Source organism: Triturus cristatus, chromosome 7 (genome assembly GCF_964204655.1).
Source record: "Triturus cristatus chromosome 7, aTriCri1.1, whole genome shotgun sequence".
In the NCBI taxonomy this organism is placed as follows: Eukaryota; Metazoa; Chordata; class Amphibia; order Caudata; family Salamandridae; genus Triturus; species Triturus cristatus.
In genome coordinates this window covers 272,330,748-272,354,124 of record NC_140590.1, presented here as the reverse complement: position 1 = coordinate 272,354,124, position 23,377 = coordinate 272,330,748, and the positions used below count along the sequence as shown (strand labels likewise).

At 48.5% G+C, this 23,377-nt stretch overlaps 1 protein-coding gene across 2 annotated transcripts in view; it reads right to left on the bottom strand.

Annotated features, from left to right (window-relative positions):
• The window catches only part of LOC146809392 (AP-2 complex subunit alpha-1), a 297,343-nt gene that overhangs the window by 121,740 nt on the left and 152,226 nt on the right, over positions 1-23,377 (bottom strand). For both annotated transcript variants that reach the window (XM_085616210.1, XM_085616211.1), the window contains exons 13-15: positions 22,743-22,974; positions 13,577-13,741; positions 13,232-13,389 (exon numbers count right to left, since the gene is read on the bottom strand). In XM_085616210.1, the coding sequence (XP_085472336.1) occupies positions 13,232-13,389; positions 13,577-13,741; positions 22,743-22,974 (555 nt within the window). The remainder of the gene's footprint in view (positions 1-13,231; positions 13,390-13,576; positions 13,742-22,742; positions 22,975-23,377) is intronic.

Sequence of the window (23,377 nt, the reverse complement as noted above, 5' to 3'; positions counted from 1 at the left end):
GATAGGGTTCATCAAAGAAGAGAAGTACATGATATGTAAGTAGAAGCTTGAGTTCAGTTATATTAAAGAAAAACAAAATTATTGGATAATTTGCCGGAACTACGCACATTATGCTTGAGCTATGACATCTTTGTCCATCAGGGTAAGAGCAGATAAGAAAAACTTAAACTGCATTGGGTTTTACATTATGCAAAATGAAGTGCTATATTTAAGAAGGTCTAGAGGTAAGGCAAATGCTACTTACCAGTATGCATCTGTTCTTGGCATGTAGAGCTGCAGATCTACACACTGTGCATAGCTCGCCATCTGGTGTTGGGCCCGGATGTTTGCAGTTGTTTTTCCTCTTGGAAAGTCTTTGGAAGTCACAAGGTATGTGACTTCTCCCTTGGGTCGTATTGCGCATGGGCTTCGGCTCCATCCTCAGATTGTTTTTCGCCAGCAGGGAAATGATGGAGCGTAGTAGTAAACAGTGAAGATGCCCATGATAAACTGGAACAGATAAAGGTAGCCGGGGAGGTGGGTGGGCGTGTGTAGATCTGCAGCTCTACATGCCAAGAACAGATGCATACTGGTAAGTAGCATTTGCCGTTCGAGGCATATGAGCTGCAGATTACACACTGTGCATAGATTATATAGCAGTACCCATCCTTAGCGGCGACCACCAGTATCTGTTGCAGTGGTTTGAAACAATGTTTTGAGTACAGCCTGGCCCACACTAGCTTGTTGCTTTGTTTGCACATCTACACAATAGTGTTTAGTGAAAGTGTGCGGTGTTGACCATGTAGCTGCTTTGCAGATATCATCTAAGGAGATGTTCCCTAAGAATGCCATGGAAGCCCCTATCTTACGTGTAGAGTGGGCTTTAGGGGGAACAGATAGCGTTCGTTTTGCCTTGTGGTAGCAAATCTGAATGCATTTCACAATCCACCTAGCTATCCCAGATTTGGAGATGGGGTTGCCTTTATGTGGTGGTGAGAAGGAAACAAACAGTTGTTTTGTCTTACGAAAGGGTTGTGTTCTTTCGATGTAGTAGAGTAAGGCTCGTTGGACATCTAATGTGTGGAGAGCTCTTTTTGCAATGGTCTGTGGTTGCGAGAGGAAGATGGGTAGTTCCACAGATTGGTTCAGGTGAAAGGGAGAAATGACTTTAGGGAGGAATTTTGGGTTAGTGCGGAGAACCACTTTGATATGGTGCATTTGCAGAAAGGGTTCTTGAATGGTGAGTGCTTGTATCTCACTGACTCTTCTGAGGGAAGTGATGGCTACAAGAAAGGCAGTTATCCATGTTAGGAATTGAAGTTCACATTTGTGTAGAGGTTCAAAGGGAGGCCCCATTAGTCTTGTGAGAACGATGCTTAGGTTCCACACAGGTGAGGGTGGCACTCTGGGGGAAATTATGCGTTTGAGGCCTTCCATGAAGGCTTTTATGGCAGGTACTCGAAAGAGTGAGAGATGTTGCCTGTTTTGTAGATAAGCTGCTATGACTGCAAGGTGCAGTCTATTAGACGTGTAGGCTAGGTTGCATCTTTTTAGGTGTAATAAATAGCCTATGATGTGTTGAATGGACACATCTAGGGGATTGAAGTTATTGCTCTGACAATAAACCACAAAACGTTTCCACTTGGCTGCATAGCAAGCTCTAGTGGTAGGTCGTCTAGCTTCTCTAATGACGTTCATACAGTCTGGGGGAAGATTTAGATAACCGAATTCTAGGATTTCAGGAGCCAGATTGCAAGGTTGAGCTGAGCTGGGTCCGGGTGCCTGATCTCTCCATGGTTCTGGGTTAAGAGGCGTGGAGAGAGAGGTATAACTTTTGGTGCGGTACTACCGATAGTTCCAGCAGTGTGGTGTACCACAGTTGTCTGGCCCAAGTTGGAGCTACTAGGATGAGAGTAAGGGAGTGTTGTTGTGGTCTGCGCACCACTAATAGAATGAGTGGGAGAGGCAGAAAAGCGTACGCAAATTTGCCTGACCAGTTCATCCATATCGCATTGACTTTGGACAATGGGTGTGGATACCTGGCGGCGAAGCTTGGGCATTTGGCGTTTTCGTGGGTGGCGAAGAGGTCTATTTGTGGATGCCCCCACATTTGGAAGTACGGGTGAAGAACTTGTGGATGGAGTTCCCACTCGTGGATCTGTTGTGTTTGTCTTCTCAGCAGATTGGCCATAGTGTTTTGGACTCCTGGGACATGTTGGGCTAGGAGAAAGATTTTTGGGGGTATGGCCCATCTCCATATGCTCTGTGCTAGGTGAGAGAGCTGCGGAGAGTGTGTGCCTCCTTGTTTCTGTATATAGTACATGGCTGTCATGTTGTCTGTGCGGACCAGGACGGCCTTGTCTGATATCTGTGTTTGAAAAGCCTTTAGTGCTAAGAATATGGCTAGTAACTCCAGATAGTTGATGTGGAGTAACTTTTGTTGAGATGTCCACCTGCCCTGCATGGTGTGATGTAGTAGGTGAGCTCCCCAGCCGGAGAGTGATGCGTCCGCTGTCAGTAGTATCTGAGGAACAGGCTCCAGAAACAGTCGCCCTTTGGAAAGGTTTTTGGTGGTCCACCACTGCAGAGAGCGATGGGCACGACCGTCTACCAACACCAGATCTGTCAATTGACCCTCGGCCTGGTTCCATTGGCACGCTAAGCACTCTTGGAGAGGACGCATCTGGAGTCTTGCGTGAGGTACTATGAATATGCAAGAGGCCATCATTCCTATGAGTTGCATGAACACTTGAGCTGGAAGAGAGTGTTCCGGCTGAAATTTGGCACATAGAGCTTGAATGCTTGCCATCCTGGCAGGACTGGGGTAGGCTAGCGCTTTTGAGGTGTCTATAGTGGCACCTAGGTATTGTTTTATGTGGGACGGTTGCCCCCGACCGGAGTGGGATGGTCTGGGGGGAGCGGAGGGAAGTCATTGAGTACGGGTGGAGGCAGAGCGGGAGGTGTTTGTCTTGCCTCTGCCTTTATTATTGTTGCCCCTGTAGCTGTCTCTTTGGTAACCCCTTGTAAAGGTGGATTGGGTAGGGGCTTTATAGGAAGTAGAAGCAGTGTCCGAGGAATAGCCTCTGGAGGTGCTTCAAAAGGAAGAGCGGCGAAAGGAGCGCCTGGGTGGGTGCGATTGTAAGGCTCCCATAGACTTCGCTGTATCTGTGTCTTTTTTCATTTTTTCTAGGGCCTCATCAACTTTTGGGCCGAAGAGATGATCCTGGTCAAAAGGGTGGTTCAGGATGGAAGCTTGCACCTCTGGCTTAAAACCTGATATTCGCAGCCAGGCATGGCGACGGAGGAGGACGCTGGTGTTAATTGCCCTAGAGGCGGTGTCAGCTGCATCTAGGGCACATCGAATGGAGGTATTGGTAGGTAAATGCTACTTACCAGTATGCATCTGTTGTTGGCATGTAGAGCTGCTGCAGTCACATTATTGCATTAGATCGCCGCCTAGTGTTGGGTCCGGATGTTGCACGTTGTTGTCTTGGAAGAGTCTTCGAGAGCTCACGAGATAGGTGACTCCTCCCCTGGACTACAGTGCGCATGGACAGCTCCTCCATCGTCAGATTGTTTTTTCGCCATTGTGGCAAAGATGGAGGATAGTAATAGAAAGAAAAGGTGTCCATGTAAATGTATCTAAGTAAGATAGTACTGCAACTGTGCTCGGCACCAGGGAGGAGGGTGGGCATGTGACTGCAGCAGCTCTACATGCCAAGAACAGATGCATACTGGTAAGTAGCATTTACCGTTCAAGGCATATGAGCTGCTGCAGTCACATTATTGCATAGACTGTATAGCAGTTCCTCCTCTAGTGGTGGTTACCGGTGGCAGTTGCAGTAGTTTGGAAAAGTGTTTTAAGGACAGCCCGACCTACAGAAGCTTGTTGTTTGGCTTGCACATCAACACAATAGTGTTTAGTGAAGGTATGTATGGTAGACCATGTAGCTGCCTTACAAATGTGTTCTAAGGGGATATTCCCTAGAAAAGCCATGGATGCCCCCATTTTGCGCGTGGAATGTGCTCTTGGGGGAATAGTTAATGTGCGTTTAGCTTTTTGATAACATATTTGTATGCACTTAACTATCCATCTGGCTATTCCTGCCTTTGAAATAGGGTTACCCTTATGAGGTTGACAGAAAGACACAAACAACTGTTTTGTCTTCCTAAATGGTTTAGTTCTGTCTATGTAGTAGAGTAGAGCCCTTCTGACATCCAGTGTGTGGAGTGCTCTTTCAGCTACTGACTGTGGTTTTTGAAAAAAGACAGGTAACTCAATTGATTGGTTAATGTGAAAACTACTATGACCTTTGGTAGGAATTTAGGGTTTGTCCTGAGAACTACCTTATTTTGATGTATTTGCATGAAAGGTTCTTGAATTGTTAGTGCCTGCAATTCACTTACTCTTCTGAGTGAAGTGATCGCTATTAGAAATGCCACCTTCCATGTTAGGAACTGTAATTCGCAAGAATGTAGAGGCTCAAAGGGTGGACCCATAAGTCTAGTAAGTACAATGTTAAGATTCCAGACTGGGGAAGGTGGAGCTCTTGGAGGGATTACTCTTTTGAGCCCTTCCATAAATGCCTTAATGGGTGGTATTCGGAAAAGAGACACGTGTTGTCTGTTCTGGAGGTATGCTGCAATAGCAGCTAGCTGTAATTTTATAGATGAATATGCTAGATTACATCTTTGTAAGTGTAGCAGTTGACAAATTATGTTTTGGACAGGAGCGTCTAGTGGATTGATTTGATTATTTTTGCAGTAAATAACAAATCTTTTCCATTTGTTTGCGTAACAGGCTCTGGTAGTGGGACGTCTTGCCTCTTTGATGATATTCATACAATCAGGAGGCAGGTTAAGGTATCCGAACTCTAAGACTTCAGGAGCCAGATTGCTAGGTTCATTTGGTTGGGGTCTGGGTGTTGTATCTCTCCAAGGTTCTGTGTGAGTTGTTTTGGAGAGAGGTGTAGTCTTTGATGAGGGACTACCGAGAGTTCTAGGAGTGTTGTGTACCATGGTTGTCGTGCCCATGTGGGAGCAACTAGGCTCATCGTAAGTGTTTGTTGCTTTAGTTTGCGTACCACTAATGGAATGAGTGGGGTTGGCGGAAAAGCGTATGCAAATCTGCCTGACCAGTTCACCCATATCGCATTGCCCTTTGACTGCGGGTGTGGGAACCTGGCGGCGAAGGATGGGCATTTTGCGTTTTCATTTGTGGCGAACAGATCTATGTTTGGGTGTTTGAAAGAATGGGAGTAGGACTTCTGGGTGAATTTCCCATTCGTGGATCTGTTGACTGTGTCTGCTCAATAGGTCTGCAATCTGGTTGTTTACTCCTGGGAGATGTTCTGCTAGAAGATGGATGTTTTGTGGAATGGCCCATCTCCATATCCTTTGCGCTAGTTGTGATAGCTGCAGAGAGTGTGTCCCCCCCTGTTTCTGTATATAGAACATTGCTGTTATATTGTCCGTCCGGACTAGGACAGTCTTGTTGGCTATGTGTTTTTGAAAAGCCTTCATTGCTTGAAAGATTGCCAGTAATTCTAGGTAGTTTATGTGGTGTATTTTTTGGTGCGGTGTCCATAGACCTTGCACTGTATGTTGAAGTAGATGGGCTTCCCACCCTGTGAGTGATGCGTCCGCTGTCAACACTACTTGTGGAACTGGCCCTTGGAACAGTCGTCCTTTTGAAAGGTTTTGTGTGTTCCACCACTGCAGAGAGCGATGGGTACGACTGTCTACCAACACTAGGTCCTTTAGTTTCCCTTGAGCCTGGTTCCATTGTGTTGCTAGGCATTCTTGTATGGGACGCATTTGTAGCCGAGCATGTGGAACTATGAATATGCAAGATGCCATCATGCCTATGAGTTGCATAAACACTCTTGCTGTCTGAAGAGTTTGAGGTTGGAATTTTAGGATCATTGCTTGAATGTTCTGTATCCTGGCTGGAACTGGGTAAGCCTTTGCTACTGTGGAGTCTATAGTTGCTCCCAGATACTGCTGTATATGGGAGGGTTGTAGATGGAATTTTGGGTAGTTGAGGGAAAATCCCAGATTGTGTAATAGATGGATTGTGGTCACAGTGTGCTGCAGGCATTGGTGATGTGATTTGGCTTTTATCAGCCAATCGTCTAGGTATGGAAACACATGAATATGTTGTCTCCTTAGATGTGCTGCCACTACTGCTAAGCATTTTGTGAACACCCTTGGTGCTGTTGTTACCCCGAAGGGTAGGACTTTAAATTGGTAGTGCTGTCCCTGCACTACAAATCTGAGGTATTTCCTGTGTGCGGGATGAATAGGTATGTGAAAATATGCATCTTTTAGATCTAGCGTGGCGAGAAAATCGCCTTGCTGTAGTAGTGGTAGTACTTGTTGGAGTGTGATCATGATCGGAGTGTATATATTGATTGAGGGGACGAAGGTCGAGAATGGGCCTGAGGGAGCGGTCTTTTTTGGGGATTAGGAAATAGAGAGAGTAAACTCCCTTCCCTTGTTGCTGCAGGGGAACTGGTTCTATAGCGTGCCTTTGTAGCATTGGTAAGACCTCCTGTTGTAATAGTATGGTATGTTCCTCTGACATTGGTCTGTGTTTGGGTGGTATGTTGGGTGGGGTAGATGCAAGTTCTAGACAGTAACCAGAATGGATAATTTGCTTCACCCACCTGTCTGTCGTGATGGATTCCCAGACAGGTAGGAACTGTGATAATCTGCCTCCGACTGGTGTTAATTGGTCTGGAGGCAGGTGTAAGAGGTCACTGTTTGGGAGTGGTGGAGGTACGGTTGTTGTTGTTACCTCTACCTCTGCCTTTAGTATTGTTTCCTCTATATCCTCCTCTGCCTCTGTGAAATGTGTTTTGAGAGGTAGTTTGGAAAGGTTGAGAGGTTTGTGTATTATTTCCTCTCCCTGTACCTCTATAGGAGGATCTACGAAAGGAACGTTTGGATTGATAAGACTGCAGTGCACCCATAGATTTAGCGGTGTCAGTATCCTTTTTCATTTTGTCCAATAGGACATCTGTTTCAGGCCCGAACAAGAAATCTTGGTTAAGGGGTTGATTGAAAATAGTGGTTTGCACCTCAGGTTTAAAACCTGATATGCGAAGCCATGCGTGTCTCCTTAACATCACGCTTGTATTGACTGTTCTAGAGGCTGTGTCAGCTGCATCTAGAGCACACTTTATTGAGGCATTAGTGATGAACTTTCCTTCCTGGATAAGGTCATTTGCCTGTTGTTTATATGGGTCAGGGAGATGTTGTAGCAGCTCCTCTAATTTGTCGTAGTGCGCCCTGTCATATCTAGCTAACAATGCTTGTGTGTTAGCTATTCTCCAGGTGTTGGCTGCTTGTGAAGCCACCCTTTTCCCAGATGCCTCCAGTAGTTTGGACTCTTTTTCTGGTGGTGCAGCATCGCCAGTGGTTTGTGACTACTAGAGACTACTAGAGAGTCCAGCTGTAGTTGACCCTTGATGTATGTAGGGTCGGAGGGTGCTGCTCTATATTTCTTTTCCAGTCTAGGGTTGAGTATTCTAGCCCTAATTGGGTCTTTGAATATTTCTGGTGCATGTTTTAAAACCTCTTTGAGCATGGGTAATGTGCGTACACTTCTTTCTGTGGTTGGGAAGGTGTCCAGCAAGAAATCCTCTTCCATAGGGTCAGCATGCATATCTACCCCGTGGAAACTAGCAGCCCTGTCTACTAACTGATGGAATGCAATGGTGTCGTCAGGAGGGGATGGTTTTGAAGGATATGGCGTGGGGTCTAGAAGAGGTGTGTTATTGTCTGGTGAATATGGGTCTCCCCATGTGTCCAGGTTGGGATTTGTGTCATCAGGATCTTCATAAGGGTCTTGTGGATCATTATTTATGTCCTCATCTGGGTCCCCATCAGGCTGTGGAGGCATGGGGGGGTGTATGGCACATAAGGCAGAATAGGAGAGAGAGGAGGAGGAGTAACAGGCCTAATAGGAGAAGTAGCAATGTCCTTCCTTTTTAGAGGAATAGGAGAGGGTAAGGCAGGAGGAATTTTCCTCTTGTGGAGCACCACATGACCTGTGTTAGGGTCTATGATGATTCTTTTCTGTTTTGGATCGACAGGATCCGGATAAAACAGCTCCTCCTCTGTATTTGGTGGTTTCGGCACCGAAGATTTTTGGTGTTTCTTACTAGGAGTCGAAGGATTTGTAGGCTTCGGCTTCGACTTGTTTGGCTCGGGAACCTTGTTTTTGTTCGGTTCGGGAGCTTTATTGACTTCGACGTCCTTTTTCGGATCGACCGTTTTCTTGGATTCGATCTGTTTTTTAGGCTCGGTGACCTTTTTGGAGTCGTTAGTCTTTTTCGGGTCGATTAACTTTTTCGGGTCGATATTTTTCTTGGGATCCACCGTTTTCGGCTCGAGATGCTTCGGCTCGACGTTTTTGGGGATGGTCGAGTCTCTCGGAGCCGGAGTTGGTGCCGTATGTGTTTTTCTCGGCGCCGAAGGCATTTTTGGTGTAGGGAGATACGGTTTGCTCAGTCCCGAGCTACCGGAAGGCTTTTCTATTATCTTCGGACCCGGGCCCGAGGGTGGGGCTTCCGAAGGGATATTTCGATCATGACGAAGGCCTTGTGGCGATGTCTTGACCGGAGCCTTATGTGGGGTGATTGGGACAGGGGCATCGGTACTCACGTGCTGCCCCGCCGGGATTGGGTCATCTGAGTCCGATTCTTCGACTGTGACGAGCTGTAGGTCGTCCAAGTCCTCGGCATCCGAGGGGTCATCGAAGATATCGTCCGGTGCCGGTGCTGCTGCTTGTCGATGCATCGCTTGTCGATGGGCCCTCCGGTTCCTGATTGTCTTCTTGGAACGGAAGAGCGTGCAGGCTGAGCAGTCTTCTTCTTTATGCTCCGGAGATAGACATCTGTTGCACACCGGGTGATGATCCGTGTGTGGGTATTTAGCACCGCACTGGGGGCATTTTTTGAAGGGGGTCCTTTCCATGGGCCCGAGGCCCGTGTGGCGTCGATAGGCCCGGAGGCCTGCGTCGATGAAAATATGGGAAATATGGGAAATAAAGTCCTGTAAAGTTGTAGGGTGTTGACCGGAGAGCAATCCCGTCGAGATACGTTTGATTTGCTGTGAGTAAAGTTGAAAACTTCGGAGTCGAAGTTGGCGTCGCAGAAGTACATCCGAACCCGATGGCGGAAAAAAACAATCTGACGATGGAGGAGCTGTCCATGCGCACTGTAGTCCAGGGGAGGAGTCACCTATCTCGTGAGATCTCGAAGACTCTTCCAAGACAACAACGTGCAACATCCGGACCCAACACTAGGCGGCGATCTAATGCAATAATGTGACTGCAGCAGCTCATATGCCTCGAACATAGTTTTACCCTCTTGGATTAACTCATTGGCTCAAGTTTTATATTTGTCGGGGAGGTGTTGCATGATGACTTCTAGTTCATCATAATGTGCCCTGTCGTATCGTGCCAAAAGCACTTGTGTGTTTGTGATGCACCATATGTTGGCAGCCTGGGCTGCAGTGCGCTTGCCGGATGCGTCCAAGAGTTTGGACTCTTTATCAGGTGGTGGTTCGCACGCTTTCTTGCAGTAGACACTACTAGGGAATCTAGTGGTGCTGGCCCTCTGATGTAGGTGGGGTCTATAGGCGCGGCCTTATATTTTTTTGTATATGCGAGGGTTGATGACCCTGGCTCTGACTGGATCCTTAAAGACCTCGGGTGCGTGCTTGATAACGCCTAAGAGCATGGGCAGGATGGAAGTGGCCCTGTGTGCTTTGTCGAAGGTATCTAGGAGGAAGTCCTCCTCCACGGGGTCAGTATGGAGATCCACTCCGTGGTAGTGTGCAGCCCTCTGGAGTAGGTGGTTAAACCCCAGTGAGTCTTCTGGAGGAGATGGTCTCAAAGGGTAGAGATCATCCTGCGGGACATTAGGGATATCTGGAATGTTATAATCGTCCCATGGGTCTGGGGAGCCTGTAGGAGTGGGGTCCACTGTGGGTTGGTCATGTGGCTCGTCCCCTGTGTCATGATAGACATCATCATCGTCATCATCCGGATAAAGTGTGGGGGAATGATGAGGTGGGGGAGGAGAAGGAGGAGGCGGAGGAGTTGGTGGAGGAGGTGGAGGGGGTGATGGGATCCTGAGAGGAGAGGTAGCAAAGTCTTTCCTCTTTGGAGGTGGAGCTGGGGCAGGCTTGTCCAGCGGTCTCTTTTTGATTCTGAGCATCAAATGTCCAGTCCTTGGGTCCTTGACCAGTGTTTTTTGGAATGGATCAGGCCTAAATAGTTCTTCAGTGAGTGGCTGATCCGTCGGCGCCGAAGGTGTCGGGCCGTAGGCTTTTTAGCCTTGGAGTCTGCATCAGTTCGGTGTTTTGAACCGTGAGGTTTCGGAATGGCTGGTTGTTTACTCGGCTCCGAGATGACTTTCGGCTTCGAGGTGTGGGTGTCGATGGCTCTGTGTTTTTTGGTCGGCTCCGGGGACGGTGTCGGCACCGAGGAGCTTGTGCTTGTTTTCGGCGCCGAGTGCTTTGGGGTGGAGCTCGGTGCCAAGGAGGCCATTTTCTTTTTCGCCGTCAGTGCGGAGGAGTGTTTCTCGGCACCGGTGGCAGGCTGGCTCGAGCCCGAGCTGCCAGAAGGCTTGATAGGCTTCTTTACCGGGCCCGAAGGCGCAGTGTGGGAAGCAATGTCCTTGGTTGTGCCTAGGCCCGAGGGCGAAGGTGTAACCAAAGCCTTTTTGGATGCTGTGGAGGGTGTGGGGTGGAGGTGGATGTTGGTACTCACGACCCTCTGCGCCGGACTGATGTCCTCGACATCTGAGTCGTCGGCCTCGGAGGCGCTGACGAGGCCCTCTTCGGTGTGCTGTCCTTCAGGAGCGTCGACGCCTTCACCGAAGATGTTGTCTGGGATTGCCGTCGACGAGTGTGCCATAGTTCTTCTCGCCCTTCGGTCTCAAATGGTTTTCTTGGACTGGGAGGATTTGCACACCGGACAGTCTCGAGCCTCGTGTTCAGGGGAGAGGCATAGGTTGCATACCTCATGGAGATCGGTGTGGGGAAATTTGGACCCACATCGAGGACACTTTTTGAATGGAGTCCTTTCCATCAGCCAGGACCGGAGCTTGGGTAGGCCCGAAGGCCTTCGTCGACGACCGGAATCGAAGACTTGGATCGATGAAAGCCGCGTAGAGTGTGGAGATCGCGATCGAAAACAATACCGCAAAAAGGGGGAAGGGTTGCGCGCTGATAGAAGAACTGGAAGCTGTTCGGAACCGGAGCGCGAAGATCACATCCGAGCCCGATGGCGGAAAAAAACAATCTGAGGATGGAGCCGAAGCCCATGCGCAATACGACGCAAGGGAGGAGTGACATACCTCGTGACTTCCAAAGACTTTCCAAGAGGAAAAACAACTGCAAAAATACGGGCCCAACACCAGATGGCGATCTATGCACAGTGTGTAATCTGCAGCTCATATGCCTCGAACATATAGTTTAACCCTGTTATAAATTAAAAATTATATTCCACAATGGAATTACCAATGATTTTAACTGGACTGGTGCTCAGCCAAATTCCTGAGAGTGAGACCCACAACACCTGCTCTATCATCCCAATGCCAATGTGTAATAAAAAATTGGGAGGGTCTGCCTAGCAGTGGCATCTGAGTGAGAGCGCAAGCATAGGACTTACATGGAGCACTAGTGGTGATGCCCGACAAACCTGAAGACAATCCCTCAGCAGGAAGGGGGGAAATCCTTTATGGAGTGGCAGACCACACTCAGCTCCTACAAATTCATGGCAAATGCTGCTCAATTGCGGACCATTGCTCCCTCACCATGAATTCGTCCGGGTGAGTGTCTAATACAATGCTGAGGCGTTTGAACCATGCAACTACAGAGGACTGAATAGACGACCGACAAACTGATTGGACCAACACACTCACCAGTGCAGATCTGGAAGGAGAGAGTCATAGATCAGCACCTGAGTCATTAGAATTCCTTGATGCATGAGCAATTATTTCTTCAGACACCAGAGAACAGCACTCATTTACCATTTAGCCTGCAGCACAAACAGAGTGCATGGACCGTAGGGCTAACAGAAGCAGGATTGCAGAACTGGGATTGGTGAATGAGCTAAAAAATTGGAATCCTGTCCAAAATAACTGCAGTCCTCTGAGGAGGGAAAAAAGCTCATGCAGATTGTGGCCGTCATCGTTTCAATGGAGTTAACTCCTCTGTTGGAATGAGAGAGGACTTCTGGGAGTTGAAAGTGAAGCCTAAGTCGTGACGAAATGTCATGGTGTACTGATGCTGTTAAATGACCAGCACATTAGGCCTTGGCTTTACCAGACCATAGTCCAAGTGTGGAAATACACACGTCAGTGACAAGTGCAGTGAAGTTACCACCCCTGCCATCACCTCGTTGAAAACAAGCAGAGAAGGAGACAGCCCAAATTGTAGAAGTGTGAATGGATAGTGCTCCGGGAGCACCTGTGGACAAATAGGATTTCTAGATTTTAAAAAAAGGAGTCCCGGCGGTCCAGAGACACTAGCGAATAATCCTCCCGCCCCCAATGAAAGCTAAAATAACCTACCTGCTAAGCACACAGGTTCAAGAAGGGAAGGTTCAGGATGGGTCCCAGACCTCTGGCCTTACTTGTGGACCAAGATGTAAAGGAAGTAGAGTACCATAACCCTTTCCTCCAAGGGCACCACCTCTCTTGCCCCTCTGTGAGGCAGGGCAAGAACCTTCACTTTCAAGACTGAGGCTTGTGCCGGAAAGCAAACTCAGGATGGATGGAGGACCATCCAACCTAAATATTTAGAACTGATTGCCAGGTCCGTCCTAGGGCCTGCAATGTATTCTAATTGTTATGAATCTGGGAAGCTTTGCTGCTGAAGAGCACAGTATCTCTTGGATACAGCAGCATATTTGCTGCCTGAAGCCTCCGATGTCATTACCAGAACACATGATCCCATAAATCCAGCAGCAGACTCGCTCCACATCCCCTGGTTAATGCCCTGCTTTATCAGCCAAGAACATCATCCTATGAAACTAGCAGGCGATCCCGACCAATGCCCTTGTAAAAGCATTAGAATATGCTCACATTATTCAATACTCCTCCAACTAGCTGATACTCTTCCTGGCACAAAAACATTTGGAGCCATGCCAGGCCCTCAGGTTGATGACCTAATCCAAACATCTTGAAAGCGTAACAGGTCAAAAGGGTGTAGAAAAGTGAAAATCTGTGCCTACCTGAGGAAGTTATCTTCTGCACCTGATGTCAATCCTGCAGTAGCAGACGGTGTGTCCGAAAATACATCAACAAGGAGGCTCCCTGTACTAGGAGCCACAGATCCCAACTGAGGGGCAGCCCGTAGACCAAGAAGATCTGCAGATGGGGACGGAGTTGACTGCAAATGGGAAACAGATAAACAAAAAACACTAAAGTGATGCCAACCAGGCCAAAAGCACATCTGCCAGAGAAGAGATATCAGAAGGTATGCAAAGGACACACATTATCTTCCCTTAGACACTTATAGGGCAATGGAATATCCCAGCTTTTCACCACCCTTTTGGATAAATGGGACAGGTACATACCGCTGTGCTAGGAGTAGGCTCTACTCCTCCGTTGATCTCTGAGTTCTGATCCTTTTTACCCTCCTCCAGGTCGCTCACTGCATTAGGGCCCTTCTTCTTTTTCAGCTTATTCAGGATGGAGGATTCTCGTTCAGGAAAGGGGGGCATCTCCTCCAGAACAGTGGCCTGTTAGAGGGATATAAAAAAGAGGGAGCAACATGAAGAAAGAAGACTGAGGCAAGAGCAACATTCATAAGGAAAAATCAGAAATGCAAAGCAGTGAAAAGAAATTCGTTTTTAGGTGAAGAAGTATCAGCAGGAGAAAGGGCAGCAGAGAGATATGAGCAACCAGGAAAAACGGCAGTGACAGGAGTAAGATGTTCAAAGAGAAACCAACCAGTGTAAAGAAAGAACACAAACACAATAGAAATCAGAAGTGGGGAGAAATAGACAAGCTGAGAGCAGCACTGACTAACACCCACCCCGGTAAAGAGCCTGGACCCAATGGATTCCCCAGTGACTTTTGTGGCCGCATATGACAACATTGGGCCCGCATTTATTAGCAGCATTCCAAGAAGCCCTCCAGCAACATATTCTACCCATCGACTGGTGGCATGCAGAAATCGTAGTATTTCTCAAACCCGGTCGCCCTCCAGAAGATCCTGCGTCATATCGCCCTATTTCATTGCTCAATTTTGAGCCCAACTCCTGGGCAGAGTCCTCACAGATCGCCTTCGAAAATGCATCCAAGACCTCATTCACCCAGATCAGTCTAGTTTTATGCCACAGCAATCCACCAGGCACAACATCAGATGGGTCCACATCGATATTGCAAAGGCCCAAGAGCTGGCCAACCAACGGCCATTCTGTTGACATCGGTAAGGCGTTTGACTCCTTAAGCTGGACTTATCTCTTCAAACTCCTTTGTGCCATAAACATAGGTCCTCGATTTTTAGCATACACACAGTTGCTAATCACAGACCTCTCGGCATCAGTGCGGGTAGTGGGTCATCAGTAGACCCCCTTTTCCATCCACCGGGGCACGCGACAGGACTGCTCCTATCTCCGTTGCTCTTCGCCCTGGCCATAGAACCCCTGGCCGTATGGGTACGACAAAACCCGCTGATTCGTGGGTTTGAGTGGTCATGGGAATACTCTGACAGAATTGCACTCTACGCTGATGACGCCCTCTTTTTTCTGACAGATCTGTGGTGCTCCGGACCCCATATCCTCCAGATCCTTCGAGAATTTGTGGAAACCACTGGGTTAGGAACCAACCCTTCCAAATCTACACTTTTACCCGTATGCGGTGACCAGAAACGTCAGACCTGGGCCACACAACTATCCCATGCCGCTGATGGACCTTGTGGACGCATGATATCATTCCATTGCTCTTCGCGGTCTGTAGCGAAACTACAGTATGGTCCCAATTGCCTCGATCTTTATATGGGCGTTCAGCCATTTTTAAAATGGTATCCTTACCTCGTTTATTATATCGGCTGCAGAACTTCCCATACAATATCCCCCACTCATGGTTCACGCAATTAAATGCGATCCTAAGCAAGTATTTGTGGTAAGGAGGAGCGTTCCGGGTGGCACTCCACACGTGCACACAATCGACCTATTGCGGTGGCATTGTGGCGGCAGATATGGAATATGCTACTTACCAGTATGCATCTGTTCTTGGCATGTAGAGCTGCAGATCTATACACTGTGCATAGCTCGCCATCTGGTGTTGGGCCGGATGTTTGCAGTATGTTTTTCCTCTTGGAAAGTCTTTGGGAGTCACGAGGTCGGTGACTCCTCCTCTGGTTAGTATTGCGCATGGGCTTCGGCTCCATCCTCAGATTGTTTTTCGCCAGCAGGGAAAGATGGAGCGTAGTAGTAACAGTAAAGAAACCCATGTGTATTGTATCTAAATAAGAGAAGACTGGAACGGATACAGGTAGCCGGGGAGGCGGGTGGGCGTGTATAGCTCTGCAGCTCTACATGCCAAGAACAGATGCATACTGGTAAGTAGCATATTCCGTTCGAGGCATATGAGCTGCAGATTATACACTGTGCATAGATTATATAGCAGTACCCAACCCTAGCGGCGACCACCGGTATCCGTTGCAGTTGTCTGAAACAGTGTTTTTAGTACAGCTTGGCCCACACTAGCTTGTTGTTTGGTTTGCACATCTACACAATAATGTTTTGTGAAGGTGTGTGGTTTTGACCATGTCGCTGCTTTGCAGATGTCATCTAGTGGTATGTTCCCTAGGAAAGCCATAGAAGCCCCTATCTTCCTTGTAGAGTGGGCTTTAGGGGGAACGGATAGCGTTCGTTTTGCCTTGTGGTAGCAAATCTGTATGCATTTTACAATCCACCTAGCTATCCCTGATTTAGAAATAGGGTTGCCTTTGTTTGGTGGGGAGAAGGAAACAAATAGCTGTTTGGTTTTCCTGAAAGGTTGTGTTCTCTGGATGTAGTAAAGTAAAGCCCTTTTAACATCCAGTATGTGTAAGGCTCTTTCCGCAACTGTTTGGGGTTGCGAGAAAAAGACTGGTAATTCTACCGACTGGTTTAGATGGAATGGAGAAATGACTTTGGGTAGAAACTTGGCATTGGTGCGCAGTACAACCTTGTTGTGATGCATCTGAAGAAAGGGTTCCTGTATAGTGAGTGCTTGTATTTCACTAACTCTTCTGAGGGAAGTGATGGCCACTAGAAAAGCTGTCTTCCATGTGAGGAATTGCAGCTCGCACTTATATAATGGTTCGAAAGGGGGTCCCATTAACTGTGTGAGGACTATATTCAAGTTTCAAACAGGTGAGGGTGGCACTCTGGGTGGAATTACTCTTTTGAGGCCTTCCATAATGGCTTTGATGGCAGGCACTTTGCAAAGTGAGAGGTGCTGCCTGTTTTGTAAATAGGCAGCAATTGCAGCAAGGTGTAACCGAATGGAGGTATATGCTAGGTTACACCTTTGTAAATGGAGTAAATAACATATAATGTGTTGTATGGATACATTTAAGGGATTTATTGTGTTGTTGTGGCAGTAAACAACAAATCTTTTCCACTTTGCTGCATAGCACGCCCTAGTAGTAGGGCGTCTAGCTTCCCTGATAATGTTCATGCAATCAGGGGGAAGGTTAAGGTATCCAAATTCTAGGACCTCAGGAGCCAGATCGCAAGGTTGAGTTGAGCTGGGTCCGGGTGCCTGATCTCTCCATGGTTCTGGGTTAGGAGGCGTGGTGAGAGGCGTAGCTTTTGGTGTGGTACTATCGAGAGTTCCAGCAGCGTGGTGTACCACGGTTGTCTGGCCCATGTTGGAGCTACTAGGATCAGAGTCAGGGAATGCTGCTGTAGCTTTCACACCACTAATGGAATTAGTGGGAGAGGTGGAAAAGCGTATGCAAATTTGTTTGACCAGTTCATCCATATCGCATTGCCTTTGGACAATGGGTGTGGATAGCTGGCGGCGAAGCTTGGGCATTTTTTGTTTTCGTGGGTGGCGAATAGGTCTATGTGTGGATGCCCCCACTTCTGAAAGAACGGGTGAAGAACCTGTGGGTGAAGTTCCCACTCGTGGATCTGCTGTGTCTGTCTGCTCAGCAGATCTGCCACGGTGTTTTGTACTCCTGGGACGTGTTGGGCTAGGAGAAAAATCTTTTGTGGAATTGCCCATCTCCATATGCTCTATGCTATCTGAGAGAGCTGTGGAGAGTGTGTGCCCCCCTGTTTTTGAATGTAGTACATGGCAGTCATGTTGTCTGTGCAAATGAGGACTGCCTTGCCTGAAATCTGCGCCTGGAAGGATTTTAGGGCGAGGAAGATCGCCAGTAACTCCAGATGGTTTATGTGGAGTAACTTCTGTTGCAGCGTCCATGTGCCCTGTGCTGTGAGATGTAACAGATGAGCTCCCCAGCCGCAGAGCGATGCATCTGCCGTTAGGATTATTTGTGGGACCGGGTCCAGGAACGGTCGACCTCTGAAAAGGTTTGTGGTGTTCCACCACTGCAGAGAGCGATGGATGCGACCGTCTACCAACACCAGATCTGTCAGTTGCCCCTGGGCCTGGTTCCACTGGCGCGCCACTGGCGCGCCAAACACTCTTGGAGTGGGCGCATTTGGAGTCTTGTATGTGGCACTATAAAGATGCAAGAGGCCATCATCCCTATGAGCTGCAAAAACACTCTTGCAGGAAGAGAGTGTTGGGATAGGAATTTTTGACGCAGCGCCTGTATTTTTGCAATCTTGGCAGGGTTGGGATAGGCTATGGCCTTTGAGGTGTCTATGGTGGCACCGAGATATTGTTTTGTGTGTGATGGTACCAGGTGGGATTTTTGATGGTTCACCATGAAGCCTAGCTGGTGAAGTAGTTGGACTGTAGCGGCGGTATGTCGCACACACTGTTGGTAGGACGTGGCTTTTGTCAGCCAATCGTCCAGATGGGGAAGACGTGAATGTGCTGTCTTCTGAGGTGTGCAGCCACTACTGCCAGGCACTTGGTGAACACCCTTGGTGCTGTTGTTACCCCGAACGGGAGCACCTTGAACTGGTAGTGTTGTCCGTCTACCACAAACCTGAGGTACTTTCTGTGAGATTGGTATACTGGGATGTGAAAGTACGCGTCTTTCAAGTCCAGGGTGGTGAGAAAGTCGTTCTGGGAGAGAAGTGGAAGAACCTGTTGGAGGGTTACCATGTGAAAATGGTCCGAATGAATGTAAGTGTTTAGAGGTCTGAGATCTAAGATAGGTCGTAGGGTCTCGTCTGTCTTTGGAATTAGAAAGTACAGGGAGTAGACCCCTAAATTTCGTTGATTTATGGGGACCTGCTCTATTGCTCCTTTTTGCAGGAGGGAGATCACCTCTTGTGTCAGTCGCGCAGTATGTTCTTGCGACATAGGGCGGTGCCTGGGTGGAATGTTGGGGGGTATAGATGTTAATTCTAGGCAATACCCTGACTGAATAACTTGTGTCACCCATCTGTCTGAGGTGATTGTCTCCCGGACGTGAAGGAAATGTCGTAGTCTGCCTCCGACCGGAGTGGAATGGTCTGGAGGGAGCGGGGGAAAGTCATTGGGCAGGAGGTGTGGCAGAGCGGGCGGTATTTGTTTTGCCTCTGCCCTTATTATTATTGCCTCTGTATCCGCCTCTTTGATAACCCTTTGTGAAGGTAGACTGAGGAGGGGATTTATAGGACGTGGATGCACTGTCCGATGATTAGCCTCTGCCCGTGCCCCGAAAGGAAGAACGGCGAAAGGAGCGCCTGGGAGTCTGTGTTTGTAGGGCTCCCATAGATTTCGCCGTGTCTGTATCTTTTTTCATCTTTTTCCAGGGCTTCATCTACTTTAGGGCCAAATAGATGATCCTGGTCGAATGGGTGATTTAGTATAGAGGCTTGAACCTCTGGTTTAAACCCTGCAACCCTGAGCCAGGAATGGCGACGGAGAAGGACACTGGTGTTTATGGCCCTGGAGGCTGTATCTGCCGCATCTAGGGCACATCGTATCGAGGTATTGGTTATTGTTTTTCCCTCTTGAATAAGTTCATTAGCCCTAGTCTTGTACTTTTCAGGGAGATGGTGCATGATGGTCTCTAGCTCATCATTGTGCGCCCTGTCCTATCGGGCCAACAGTGCTTGCGTATTGGCAATACGCCATATATTGGCCGCTTGTGACGCAGTGCGCTTCCCTGACGCATCTAGGAGCTTGGACTCTTTGTCAGGTGGGGGCGCTTCGCCTGACGCCTGAGAATTTGAGCGCTTCCTGGCTGTAGATACCACTAGGGAATCTAATGGTGCAGGGCCCTTAATGTAAGAAGGGTCTGTAGGGGCGGCTTTGTACTTCTTTTCTATCCGAGGGTTTAGGACCCTGACCCTGACTGGGTCTTTAAAAACCTCAGGGGCATGTTTAATTACGCCCTTTAACATAGGTAGAATAGCAGTGGACCTATGTGTATCATAAAAGGTGTCTAGGAGGAAGTCCTCCTCCACAACTCCGTTGTAACAAGTGGTGAAAACCCAAGGAATCTTCAGGAAGGGATGGCCTAGATGGATAAAGGTCATCCTGTGGGACATCTGGGATGTCCAGATTGTTATAATCATCCCATGGGTCTGGGGATCCAGTAGGGGTGGGATCTTGTGGCACATCTTCTGGATCATAGTAAGGGTCCCCCAAATCGTCTGGGACAGGAGACAAGGTGGGGGAACGATGAGGTGGAGGGGGTGGAGGTGGAGAGGGTGGTGGAGGTAAAGGAGGTTGGGAAGGCACCCTGAAAGGAGAGGTAGCAATGTCCTTTCTCTTTGGAGGTGGAGGTGGAGCCGGCTTGTCCAAGGGTCTCTTTTTTTAAGACAATGTCAAGTGTCCGGTCTTTGGATCCTTGGTGAGGGTTTTCTGCAAAGGATCTGGTGTGAAGAGCTCCTGTGACCCTGGTTGTTCGGTCGGCGCCGAAGTTTTCGGGGCCGACGGCTTCTTAGGTTTGTCGAAGCTGTGCTTCCTGGGAACCTCCGGTTTTTTGGTCGGTACCGAAGGGGGTCTCGGCACGGGAGTGTCGGTGCCGAGGGTCTTGTGATGTTTGGTCGGCGCCGGGGCAGGTTTCGGCACCGAAGACTTCGGTGCCGGGTTCGGTGTGGAGGTGGAGGCCGATCTTTTCTTCGGTGCCGAAGGGTGTTTGTCGGCAACGGTGGCCGGCTGGCTCGAGCCCGAGCTGCTGGAAGGCTTAGAAGGCTTCTTTACCGGGCCCGAAGGTGGGGTGTGAGAAGCAGTGTCCTTGGTCTTGCCTAGGCCCGGAGGCGAAGGTGTGACCGAAGCCTTTTTCGGGATGGGCGTGGGAGGGGGAATTGTACTCACGACCCGCTGCGCCAGGGTGATGTCCTCCACATCTGAGTCGTCGGCCTCGGAAGCGCTGACGAGGTCGTCGTCCTCCTGTTCGATGTCCTGCTGTCCCGGAGCTTCGACGTCGTCCCCGAAGATGTCGACTGGAGCGGAGGTCGAGGAGTGCGCCATGTTGCATCTGCCCGTCGATCTCGAATGGTCTTTTTGGAGCGAAAAGACTTGCAGGCGGGACAGTCTTGGGCCTCGTGTTCTGGGGAGAGGCAGAGGTTGCACACCTCATGGAGATCGGTGTGGGGAAACTTGGACCCACATCGAGGGCACTTCTTGAAGGGAGTTCTTTCCATCAGCCAAGACCGGAGCCGGAATAGGCCCGAAGGCCGCCGTCGACCACCCGAATCGAAGAAGTGCAGAAGAGAAGATGAATAAGATGATTTATGTCTTTGAAGAAGCTCGATGAGCGAGGATTTGTGCGTCGATCGGTGAACTGGGAAGTTCGGAACCGGAGCGCGAAGTTTTACATCCGAACCCGATGACGGAAAAAAACAATCTGAGGATGGAGCCGAAGCCCATGCGCAATACTAACCAGAGGAGGAGTCACCGACCTCGTGACTCCCAAAGACTTTAGAAGAGGAAAAACAAACTGCAAACATCCGGGCCCAACACCAGATGGCGATCTATGCATAGTGTATAATCTGCAGCTCATATTCCTCGAACATATGTATATTATTCCGCATCCCATTTCCTAGTTATTAATGAGTGGCGGTACGTATCTCAGTCAGATCCAGCATATGCAGTAGAGCGGTTGGCGATGAAAGAGACATAATTGCAGAAATTCCTATTAAGTTGGATTAACCTAGACACCCTCCCTTCAGCCAGTATGATCGTCGTACAACTATGGAGACACACAGTGAAATCCATTGGCTGGATGGGGAGACTAACACAGCCAACCCCTCCTTTGGCAGGGCACATACCTACGTTCCGTCTCTGCTCTGGCCGGCTTTCGTAAATGGGACCTCATTGGAATCTCCACCTTAGGTGACATTATGCATGGCAGTACACTTAAATCGAATCAGCAATTGCAAACTGAGTTTCACCTACATAAATCCCAGTTCCACCGATAACTGCAACTGCGACATGCTCTAGACCCTCACATCCGTCAATTGGAGACTCTATCAGACTTTCACCCACTAGAAGGTCGTTAATTAATGGGGGACCTTGGGGCGGACAGGATTAAACAAATTTATCAGACATTAATCACTCACACACACAACACATTACACAAGACGAGAGCGGCTTGGGAAGTCGATGTGGCGACCTTGACAGACGATGACTGGACTGAGGCCCTAGCCAGCCCACGACATGCGGCTGTGTCCTCGCGATACTGCCTCATACAATTTAAGTACTTCCATTGTGTATATTACACTCGATCCCGGCTGTGGAGGATGGGAACTATCTAGTCCCCCCAATGCCTTTGATGTACAAAAGAAGAGAGCTCTTTTCTTCACACGGTGTGGGGCTGCGTAGTGATACAGCCATTTTGCTCGCCTGGACCATCCCACTTGACCCCAGACTGTTGCTTCTCCATAGCACAGAGGAGATCGGAGGAAACCGTTATAAGCAGCATCTCCTGTTTTTGGGCCTGACACTAGCTAAAAAGGACATAGCCCAGAAAGGAAAGCGACCTCCCTGCCGAGTTTAGGGGGAGGGAAAAAGGCAAAGGACAGGTGCATGGGTGTCGAAATTATAGTCTTTCAAGCACAGGGATGCCCATGAAGCACAGGAAAATTTGGTCCCGCTGGGCGACACATTGGGGCTTGGACTCACTCCCCCTTGCCATATTCAGACTTTCCATAAACCCCCGAAGCAACATACGGGTCGTATTAGCGCACCATAAACATATAACATTGATAGCTAAAAGACACGCCTTTAAACATATGCAATTACAAATAATTAGCAGGGTTCGATGTAATTTGTTAATTATCCGGCCTGGTGTTCTACAGGCCATGTTGTTATGGAATTATAAAATAAGGTACCGTATGTCTTTTGCACTGATTGTAATGTACGCCCATTTTGTACCTTTAAAAACACATACAATTTGTTGTGAAAAAAAAGAAGTGGGGAGAAAGAGAATCAGCAGGCTAAAAGAGAGAGAGACACGCTAAAGAAGAAATTTATCAGAGTGAGAGCAGTAGTGAGGAGAGAATGCAAGGCAGTAACAGAGAACAAACAAAAGAGGTAGAGTGCAAAAATAGCTGTGAGAAGATAGAACAAAGAGCATGATGAAGACTGTATTGGAGACAGAAACTGTTAGGCTGTTACAAGTAATAATGGGTGCCCCGACAGAGTAAGTGTCGCTGTTGGACTCACCAGGACATCAGTACTGGCGATGGAGCTAAGCTTCAGGTACTCAACGGCCCGCTGCTGCAGCTCCACATCAGCATTGCGGATTTGGCTGTCAGACCTCAACACCTCCTGAATAGTGGGCTTTGTCTCCGGAAAGAGGTTGATGAACTTGATGTAGGTGGAGAGGAGAAGGGCACGTGTGGACACACTGCACAGGTGAAATTTGGAGTGCAGCAGGTTAAACTGCACCAGGGGGCTGACAAAAGAAGGATCCAACAAAAACACAAATTAGAGATTGACTTGATGATATCAAATTCAGGCAATGATGCAGAAGTGATCATCTTAAGCCAATGTGATCACTTAAAACTATGATGCAAAATTAAAAGGGGGCTGCTGATTGAGAGAGAGGTGTGCAAGCAGAGCCATATGTGGCTTTCAATTCAATAGCGGTAGGGAGCGCTGGTCAGGATGGAAGGACACCGGCAGTACAACACTCACTTCCCAGTGATGTAAGAGTGCCCTATGCATGGGGTACTGAAGGTCAAAACTGAGTGCAGAGGAGTGTGGAAGTGTACTTCTGAATTAGTCAGTGCTGCTCCTAGAAAAATCAGCAAAGCCACTGGTTTTCTCATTATGGTTCCCTCAGCACGCTTATTCAT